The following is an 11,395-nucleotide window of genomic DNA, read 5'->3' on the forward strand; positions in this document are numbered from 1 at the left end:
CTTCTCCAGTCCTAAACAAATAAAGACTTTTCAAACTCTGCTTCTCTTGTGTTTCATGGAAATCTGGTTGAATCAAGCCATTCCGGACAGTGTGTTACATCTGCCAGGCTTCCAGCTGTTCAGAGCGGATTTTGACGCAGAATGAGCAGGGAAAATGCGAGGCGGTGGGACATGCTTCTACATCAACGAAGAGGTGGTGTAAAGATGTCACAGTGTTGAAGAAGATGTGTTATCCTGATCTAGAAGTTCTCTTCATCAACTGTAAGCCTTACTACTCACTGCTGGAGTTTTCCTCGTTCATTCTCAGAAGTGTTTACATTCCTCCACAAGCGTGTGTGAACGCAGCGCTGCAACAGCTGGAGGATCAGATCACAGACATGGAGCAACAACACCCGGACTCTCTTATAATCATTCTTGGGGACTTTAATAAAGCAAATTTATCCAGTGAACTGCCAAAATACAGACAGAACGTTACATGTCCTACCAGGGACAGTAATATACTGGAACACTGCTACACCACAATAAAGGATCCATATCATTTTGTTTAGTTTTGGGGCTCTCTGATCACTATTAGGTTCATCTCATACTGACCTACAGGCAGAAACTTAAATCATCTGAACCTGCAGGTAAAGACTGTAAAGAGATGGGCATTGGATTGGAGTATTTTTGAAGCTGCTGCCATCGATCTGGATGAGCTCACATATACTGTAACAATATATATATATATCAGTTTCTGTGAGGATATTTGCATTCCTACAAGGACTCATTCAACATAAAACAATGACAAACCATAGTTCACAGCAAAACTCAGAAAGCTTCATCAGGCCAAAGAAGATGCCTACAGAGGTGGGGACAGAGTCTTGTATAATCAGGCCAAAAACACACTGACAAAAGAGATCAGAGTGGCTAAGAAAAACTACTCTGAAAAGCTGAAAAAAACAGTTTTCAGCCAATGACCCTGCATCGGTGTGGAAAGGCCTGAAAGACATCACCAATTACAAGAAACTATCCCCCAGCACTGTGTCGAATCAACAACTGGCTGATGACCTGAATGAGTTTTTTTGCAGTTTAAAAAAAAAAAACTGGTTCACACCCCACACCCGTTCTGACCTTCTCTCCCTGCATTCATAAACACCTTCAGCAACCCCCTTTCCCTCTCTCCTGCACTTACAATCTGTGAAAAGTATGCGTCCCGCGTCTTCCAGAAACAGAAGACAAGAAAAGCACCAGGCCCAGATGGCGTTTCACAGGCCTGTCTGAAATCCTGTGCTGACCAGCTGACCCCTATCTCCAGACAGATCTTCAATAGATCACTATAACTATGCAAAGTTCTATCCTGCTTCAAATGCTCCACCATCATCCCAATCCCGAAGAAATCCAAAATCACAGGACTGAATGACTACAGACCTGTTGGGCCAGCATCAGTCTTACAAATGACTTACTGACCACAGATATGTTGTATTAACATCTGTGGTCATTAAGTCATTTGTAAGACTGATGCTGGGCCACCTCAAGGACATCACTGGACCCTTGCCTGACCGCCTGCATTTTGCTTATCGGGCAAACAGGTTTGTGGATGATGCAGTCAACATCTCGACAGACCTGGGACTTATGTGAGGATCCTGTTTGTGGACTTCATCTCGGCTTTCAACACCATCATCGCAACACTCCTCCAGACCAAACTAAAAGCTTTCTGACAGCTAGGCAACAGCTAGTGAGACTGGGAAAATTCACGTCCTACACCTTTACATCAGCACTGGTGGCTCCCCGGGATGTGTGCTCTCCCCACTGCTCTTCTCCCCCTACACCAATCACTGCACTGCAAAAGATCCCTCTGTCAAGATCCTGAAATTTTGCGGATGACCTTACACTCATTTGCCTCATCCAGGATGGTGACGAGTCTGCTTACATACAGGAGGTTAAAGAGCTGACAGTCTGGTGCAGTCACAGCAACTTGGAGCTGAACACGCTCAAAACATTGGAGATGATTGACGACTTTAGGAGAAAGCCCTAAACACTCCCCCCAATGACCATCGTGAACAGCACTGTGACAACAGTGGAGTCATTCAGGTTCCTGGGCACTACCATCTCTAAGTACCTGAAGTGGAACAATCACAGTGACTCAACTGTGAAAAACGCCCAGCAGAGGTTGGACTTCCTTTGTCAGCTGAGGAAGTTCAACCTGCCACAGAAGCTGCTTCAGCAGTTCTTCTCTGCAGTCATAGTGTCTGTCCTCTGCACTTCTGTAACTGTCTGGTTCGGCTCTGCTTCCAAATCAGACCTCAGAATACTACAGCGGATAGTCCGGACTGCTGGGAGAATCATCAGTACACCCCTTCACACTCTCCAAGAACTGTACTCATTCAAAGTGAGAAAAAGGCTGGCAAAATCACTCTGGACCCCTCACATCCAGAACACTTCCTCTTTAAACGGTTGCCATCTGGTTGGTGCTACAGAGCACTGAGCACCAGTACAGCCAAGCACAAGAAAAGTTTCTTTCCTCAGGCCATCTACCTCATGAACAATTAAATGCCCCCACATGGGCAATAAACATGTTGTCTGCCAATGAAAAGATTCTGCCAATATGTCCTGACTCCTCAGCACCAGGTCCTTCTGCTCCTCCCATCCGTTCACAATCACCTGAGTTCTAACTAGTTGCACCTGTCACCGCCTAATTACCTCTTCTACATATACTCACCATCCACACTCACCTGTTGTCCGGTCTTGTCGGTCTCATTCTATACTTGTATTTATTTAGCATACCTCTTATTCCCATTCCCTTGCATTGTATATAACATACCTGTACATACATATCTGTTTTGTGTATATTTGATGTATTTATATTCATTCACTTATTTTACTTTTTATTATCTATCTTGTCGCTGTCATGATTCTGTCTGTGCACTGGAAGCTTCTGTCACCAAGACAAATTCCTTGTATGTGAAAGCATACTTGGTAATAAAGCTCATTCTGATTCTGATTCATTCTGATTCTGATCGTTGAACAATGCAGTCCAAACGACAGAGGTGCAACCATGTTACTACGTTTTCAGGAACCAGTCGCTAGTCAATTTCTCCAATGATGCATCAAACTATGGTGGTTAAACAGCAAGTTTTTCATTGTACAGGAAACGCACAAAAAATGTTTTGTTTACACTTTTTATGGGAAACAACTTAAAAAGGACTTAACGCTGCAGTAGGGAGTTTTGAGAAAACGTTGACTTAGCCTGAAAATGTGAACAAGCACAACTTACAGGTCCCACCCCCTTGCTCTCTGCTGCGCTACAGCCCTCCCTCCACAGCTCGTCCTCCACAGCGGAGCCTGTCGTGAACGCGCAGGCTAGTAAACAGGGCCGGCGGATAAAAAGTTATATGGCACATTCACTAATAGGGACTAAACGTCAACAATATGCTTTACATTGACTATGGCCTGCCCATACTTTGACTACAAACTTGGTCCTCAAATCATTATGTATTTTGCAATAGCCTACATGTAACTTTATAACGTTGCACTCTTTCTATAAGTTATAAATAGCTAGTAAGATAACGTTAATATAACGGTAACTAACATTACAGTATGTAAGTAATTATTCTAGCGATATATAATGCTAGATAAGGTGTGCTAGTCCATTATTTCAGCAACATGACAAGCCAGTGAATTAGCAGGTTTCAATTGTTGCTTAGCAGAGTGCGTGACATTTTATCTACATGTTATGCGGCTAGAGTTTTGACACCGAGTCAATGGGCTCTGTGTCATTCTTTCTTTTTCGCTTGTTTATCGTCATCAGTCTTTTTCCTTTTACCTCTTTGTTTTATGAGCAGGTGTCACTCGAGAATTGGCAGTTTAGGTTGTTTCTCCGTCATAAGCACAGCTGCAGCTCGCCGGCAAACTTGAGTTTGAACGACGGCTCGCGCTCTGGCGCTCGCGCTGTGCAAGAGAGGGGTGTGTTCAGCGCGTACACGAGCGTGATTGACAGTGCTAAGACAATCCTCCTGGCTCTGATTGGTTGTTTCTGACCGGGAGCGTGTATTTCTTGCAAATGGCAATAGGACCACTGGGAGGAGCCAGAAGAGCTTGATTTTTACACAGATTATCTGTCTCATATTCTACTGTCAGGACATAATGACAGTTTTAGCAAATACATGTTTTCAAAAGTTACTACAGGAGCTTTAACTGAACTACTACAAGTAATAATAAAACAACTTTTAACATTGGGCTGTTTATTTGAGTGTCCCAAAACAAAACCTGTTTGGAAACTTACAAAACATTTGTTTTGCAATTTCGTTTAATGAAATGACACATACCAAGACTAATGTCCAGCCTCTTTTCCAGGAGGAAGATATAACGTTATGCATGGAGCCAGAACCAGTGACTTTAATTCCATCTCCAATGACGCAGAGAGAGGAAGTGACCTCAATGGGAGGAAGCAGTCCAGGTCAAACCCCTGGAGATTTTATCACAGAGCGAAAGGCGTCTGATGTCTCACCGTCTGTAATTGAAGAGCTTGAAGAAAAGGAGGAGGAGTCCGAATCCTTGCCTGTAGACATCAGAGCAACCAACTAAGTGGCCGGCGAGAGACTTGAGCTGGTTTTGACAGACATTTCAATCAGCATAATCAAACAATATCAACTCCTATTTCAGGAATCAAACACTATTGTGAAATTCAAGTGACTGCTCGAACCCAAAATGGAAAAGCAGAACTGACAGTTACTGCAACTGCGTACGTGAACATTATGATTTTTTAAGCCTTATATTATGGATGTTTGAAAAAGGAAGGGACAGAATGGAGTTGGGAATTCCTTGGGACTGGGAATGGAGAGAATGAGGAAAACTCACCAAGAATGGAGCGATAGAGATGGAGGTATGTAATTCAGGAAGATGAATATGAAGAACATTCGGTTAAATATGTGCATGCTTGAGTGATGGCTCTCGTTATTCAAAATAAAGACAATAAACTATAGTTAATAAACCATAATGATGATAATAATACAATTATTTTCTAAGAAAACAAAAAAAAACAACGAAATATATAATTGTAAAATAGACAGTAACATAAGCTTTTTCCATGCCCTTCATGCCCTCCAGAACTTCAGACACTTACCATAAGATATCGATGTAATTTGACCACACATTCTCTTTTCCTCTTCAACTACATTTGGCCTTTTTTGAACGTTTTTGACGCTATTAGGTGGAACACAAGTTCAGTGTTTCAGGGCTGTGAAATGTGGAAATCGTTCAACTGAAACAAACCACTGCACAATCTACACAATTCTGTCTGCTGCTTATATTATATGCAAGGTATTCAAGCCCTCATAGACTCAAATACACATAAAGACGCGTGCATAGGGTTCAAAAGTTTGGGGTCTGTAAAGTTTTTTTTTAATGTTTTTGAAGGAACCTTTATAAAAAATACAATACAACAAAAACAGTAATATTGTGGAATATTATAACGATTTAAAATAATCTTTTTCTATTTTTCTATATTTTAAAATGATGTCATTTATTCCTGTTATGGCAAAGCTGAATTTTCAGTATCATTACTCCAGTCTTCAGTGTCACATGACCCTTCAAAATTATTTTAATATGCTGATTTGCTGCTCAAGAAACATTTCTTATCATTATTATCAACTGTTGAAAAGAGTCAATATTTTTGTGGAAACGGTTATAGATTTTTTTTCAGGATTCTTTGACGAATATCAAGTTAAAAAAACAGCATTTACTTGAAATAGAAATCTTATAGAAATGTCCTTACTGTCACTTTTGATCAATTTATTTATTTTAAATTGAACACACAATATAGTAGCTTATTCAAAGGAAAGAACAAATGACACATACACACAAATCTTATTGACCCCAAACTTTTGAATGGTAGTGTACAAATATATATACACTATACTTGTGCTCTACAAAGGCCAAAATGCTGTACCTACACCAACACTGGAACCAAGAAAAAAAACATTTTAATGCTTTTTTGCCTTTGTATGACAGCAGACTATCCTATTGTTCTTAAGCTAATTATTAAATCCCATCCTAACCCCATTTTGATTCAAGTAGTACGAACTGTCACAAGTTGGTTTTTAGGAGATTTTGCTATATGTTTTAAAGATTTATTTTTGGTTTCACTTTATTTTGATGGCCCCTTTAACACATTCTGTTGACTATAATTAACATTGCACCAACATAACTCTAGTTAGAGTGTTAGTAGACTAGGTTAGGGTTAGAATAAGTTTATATGGAGTTGCAAAGATGCTTATAGTCAGTAGAATGTCTGTTGGGGGAGCATCACAATAAAGTGTTAGCAGATATTTTGCAGATGGTTTACTAATACACTGAGTTAGAAGAAATATAGTTGCAACGTTACTTAGTCAACAGAATGTTCAAAAGGAACCATCAAAATAAAGTGTTGCCTTATTTTTTGCCCTCACAAGTGTAATGAAACAAGCTTTTTCATCCATGTACGACGTACACACGGATATATTTCATACTGGATTGTGACATAGCGTGCTTCCTTCTCTGTGTGTCGTTTGGCATGATGATGTCTGTCATTGTACTCTGGAGTCCTATACAACACTTTATAGATATTTGCACTGGACCTCTGAGCTTACTCTGTGAGCTCTGTGTGTTTAGAGATTTGATTAGCTGCTTAAAGGAGAGAAACGTTTGAAAAACCTTTTTGCACTTGCATTGGTTGTTGGGTGAAGGACATATGCCTTTTTGATTGGAAACTAATTGGTTTATGCGACAAAGTCACACTTTCCATTGTATTTGCAGAATTCTGATTTCCCATTTTCTTTTACTCGCATGGATTTCTTTTACTCGCATGGATTTTGTTTTCTTTGGTTTAGTAAAACCTTGCCTGTATGATTCAGAAATATTTAGATTAAATTAATTCGGATCAAATTATCCTTATCCTATACAGTAAAGTCCCCCCCCCCCCCCCCCCCCCTTCAGAACAGTCCTGTTGGCGACTCATACCTGTATTTCTTGTGCCACTTGCAGGGTCGGTTCTTGATGATTATTTTTATAATAAAGCATGTCATAATTTCTGATTTAAAACACGTATTCCATTGCCTACAATTCTTTTCACTAAATAAAAAGAGGAGAATAGAACAGGGCCTGGATCCACATACTGTAAATATCCTTTATCAAGATTTCAATAAAAAAAAAAAGTCTGAATGAGAATGGAGTTGATCCGAGTTGAAAGTGACCTCATGAACAACTCAGGCCATATGGAATTTTGAACTGCACAGGCGTCTTCCTGTTTGTCATGGTCACTGACTATTACAGTCACTATGACGCTAAACTTTGTGTTGACTGTGTGTTTGTACGAACGTGAAGCATATGCATAGAAGTAGGAGAAGCCCGGTTCAGAAACAGAAACTACATCATTCTGCATTGTGATGTCATGCATGAGTCACTAAGAATTAAAAAAAAAAAAAAGAAGAAGAAAAAAAGGCAACTGTCTGTTTTTTTTATGACTGTTTCTTTGGAGGACACAGTACACCTTTGATGATTGAGAGTAATACAAACTTGGTGGCAAGAATAGCGTTAATAGCTATATGAAGTGTATTGACTTGAATGAATTTATTTACTGACTGATTATTTATGCAATGTTGGGACAATGTTTATTTTTCTACAGAATTGTGTGCACTCCCTCCTGTATATGTTGGGGTACATATTATTTCACTGCTGGGTTCCAGAGGAAGATCTGACAGATTTTTGTGTACAGTATAAAACATTTCTTAAACATCTCACTGTATGTCATAAGGTTAATGTTTTAAAATAATGTTTTATATTATATAAAATCACAGTGTCGCAGTCCAAGCATAAAACTGCAGCATAACTGCTGAATCTTTATTCAGTGTCATAAAGTTCTTATATTACACGAAGCATACAGAACTCCAAAAGTTGCTCACATGAAATAATATGCCCATTTATTTATTTAAGAATTATATAGGGGAGGGGTTTAACTTTGAAGCCTGTGTGATATCTATTTTGTTATTTTGCTATTTGTTATCTTTTGTTGTAATGGTATCACTCTGGTTTGGTGAGAATGTCATACGTGGTCATCCATCTTCCTCAGGTTTTATTTATTTTGTGACTCATGAAGCAAAATGAAACCCAAACCTAAACGTTTCCATCTCTCATATGCTCGTATAGACCATAGACTGTAAAAAAATGGTATAGACCCCTGTATAGACCTTATGCACCAGAGAAACGAGGGCGCTGCCATCTTTAGAATATTGTCTTTGAACTTCCGTTTTTGCGGTTGCTCTGTATATTTCTATGGCATTAGCCTGACTTCGTCATACTCATATTCTAGTCAGAATGTGAGTCTGATACTGCTTCATAGGGCTTTGATTATGAGGCGTGTCTTAACCGAACCAGGAAAAAAAACTGCACTCAATTGGATAGACCTACAACCAATGAGAGCAACGCAGTAAGTCAACTACTTTGCATAGCACAGTTGTCAACTACAGAACTCAAATGCACGCAAGCTGGAAGAAGTAAAATAACGAGTGTTGCTTCTTTAATTTGTCCTCTATGAGTGCGACCAAAAGAGAAACCACAACGAGCACAGGTTTTCATTGCGTCCCATCTTCTTAGTTACCATCGGAGCCAGCTGATAAATTAAATTTTTGCCGAATCCCATAGGAAGGAGGCAAACACATCTTTCCGATTGACAAATGCTTTGATTGCAGTTCTGTGTTCGTCTTTTAAAATGAATGCGCTGTCGATTTCTTTTACAACAGACGCGATAGCGGAATCTATAGCCTACATCTCAGTTCTCCTGCTGCAGTCATCTTTGAGGGAAACCAGTTCAACCCAAGCGCTCTTTGATAACGTGAGGATTACGTCCCTGCAGATCATCTGTCCATCATCGTATAAAGCCCGCCCTGGCAATTTGATTGGCCCGACGATTTCTGAACCGATCATAATTACTCCTCAATGGAGCGAGTCCAGACCGAACTTCCCGATCAAAAAATGTTGTGGGCGGGGTTCGGGCTGGCATCCAGGCTACTATGGCATCGCTGTCCAGGAGTAATTAGCTGGTGAAGTTGATTTACTTATTGTAGAGTTAACGAAAGTTAGCATGAGCATTGTAATGTTTATGATAAGCATTGTAAAGCATATGTCTTAACAAATGGACCTTGGGAATTTTTTTTAACGAGCCCGTTCATTCATAACTAGGCAAGATCATAGGCAAGATCGCTGTGAAAATACAGACCGGAAGTCAAAAGACAAAACTCAGCGCGGAAAGGGGGCGTGGCTACATAAGGTCTTCCGAATTCAGTTCCGCGAAATTTATTTCGGACAGTTCAGTTCAATGAACCGATTAAAATATAGTTTGGTTAGCACAATGACAAATATGTGGATAGGCTATAGCTGATTAACATTTTATTCAATTAAATAACAATATATTCATTAGAGTTTGACAATGATGTGCAAACGTGGAAGTTTTGCATGTCTAAATGAATTAACTAGTCAATCAACTCACCTTTTTACAGAGAAACTGACATTTTCGCTCCCTCATTCAAGTCCTAGACCACGCATTCTCGTAGTATTGCATCTCATATCCGCAGACGTTTCCGAGTTCAAACGGTTTTCTCAGTTTGACTCGAGAACTGCCGTAATCAGTCCCGTCTTTACGGTATGTAATTACAAGTTTCCTACTTTGTGAAACGTGTTCACGTCATCACTCGTATAGTTATTACTTATAGTATGAACTTTATTGATTTTGTGCGCTCATACTATATGTTAAATATATCCAAAGTTCACAACACACACTTGTCATCTCGTGCAAGTAGACCTAAGCTATGAAAACATTTATTTATCCCATCACAGACTCACTCTTTCTCATTTCATACAAACACAGCTGGTGCCATCTTGCATTTCAGTCACTGATTGTATTGAAAATAACCTCGGAGGACTTCAGTTTTACTGTAAAGCGGTTGCAGTGTTCATTTAGACCGGTTTTGTACGTTGTAATGGAGGATTTGAGCTGGTCATTATTGCCAAACAAATCTTTTACGATAACAAGAACGCTCTGACTGTACATTATTTCTTATTAAGCCATACATAGACGTACAATGTCACCTGAGGGATATGAAATGATGACCTTTATATTCCTCATTCTGGATGATCTGACAATTGATTAATTCATTGTCAATTCAAGAGCAATTTCATTATTTACTCTGTTGTGCCTGTAATCCCACTACCATATTTCACCTTTCCATCTGAAAAAATGCCTCAAAGATTTCAACCATATAACCAACCAACATGCCAATCACACGAATCCAGGTAATACTACTGCAACCAAAGGAGTGATGTCATGTGCTCTTTTATTGCTTTTTATGTAAGATAAGGTATACATGAATGAATAAATAACAAAAAGCCAAATGTACTTAATTGGATGTAGTTGTTTATCATTTGTGTTTACAGACTAATTTCAAATGGATTTTTTTGTACGATTCTACTGCCATCTTTCACAACAAAACTTCTGTCAGTTGGCATGATGCTGTAACCGGTCCTTTGCTCTACCTATCTCCCTTCTTTCTGTGAACTTGTCTTTCTCTCCCCCTTTCCCTTCGTTTGTTATCTGTCTATAACTCAAACCCTGTGTTGTCTCCTCTTGGTGGAAGAATCCTATTCAGAAAAAGTAATACTTTGGATAACAAAACACTGTCATGATCAAATTTATGATTCAACATGTTCAGCAAACTATACAGACACAAATCCATTGATGTGGGACTGACTGCGCTATAAGAGGTGTGATATAAAAGTGCTCTGTGACACGTACTGTACATCTATGCATGCTTTACTGAAGGTTATAAGATGGTTCTTCCAATGTGCTCTTCCTCGTCCTCCGTCGAACTCTCTCGCTCTTACCCATCTCTTCTTCCTGCACGAACAAAACACCTCCCTGACCTTCAAGAATATTGCTATTTGTTTATTTTTCCCAAAAATAATGAAGAAACAAATAAATGAAGCAAACAAAGCCTTATTGCGCACTTTGTGTATTTTTTAAGACGTGGCAAAAAAGCCTGCATGCTATTGAGACCATTAGAACACAATTATAGACAAATAAAAATTCATCTGATATTCATCAATACAACAATCAAAGATCCAATGATAAAAGTAATGACTTTGCAGCTTTAATTATGTAGTAAACAAAACTGTTTCATAACGAATGACTAGTGATTAAAGGAATATTCCAGGTTCAGCATAAGATAAGATCAAATTACATTATATGTATCATAATGTCAATAACCCCCAAAACTAGAGGTAAAACAAAAGAAGTAAAAATGTGGGTTACAGTGAGGCATTTAAAATGCAAGTGAATGGGGGAAATACATTTATGTTAAAATATTCACTATTGTAATATTATAGCCAT

The 11,395-nt window shown here is 39.1% G+C and overlaps 1 protein-coding gene across 9 annotated transcripts in view; it reads left to right on the top strand.

Moving 5' to 3' along the window:
• fam131bb (family with sequence similarity 131 member Bb) overlaps positions 1-4,694 on the top strand; it is a 50,103-nt gene extending 45,409 nt beyond the window's left edge. For all 9 annotated transcript variants that reach the window (XM_056234851.1, XM_056234853.1, XM_056234855.1 and 6 more), the window contains one exon: positions 4,333-4,694. In XM_056234851.1, coding sequence (XP_056090826.1) covers positions 4,333-4,563 — 231 coding nt within the window. In that variant the 3' untranslated portion in view covers positions 4,564-4,694. The remainder of the gene's footprint in view (positions 1-4,332) is intronic.
• Positions 4,695-11,395: the final 6,701 nt, after the last annotated feature.

The sequence above is a fragment of the Rhinichthys klamathensis genome, unplaced genomic scaffold (genome assembly GCF_029890125.1).
Source record: "Rhinichthys klamathensis goyatoka isolate OS25496 unplaced genomic scaffold, OSU_Roscu_1.1 h1tg000407l_1, whole genome shotgun sequence".
NCBI classification, from domain to species: Eukaryota; Metazoa; Chordata; class Actinopteri; order Cypriniformes; family Leuciscidae; genus Rhinichthys; species Rhinichthys klamathensis.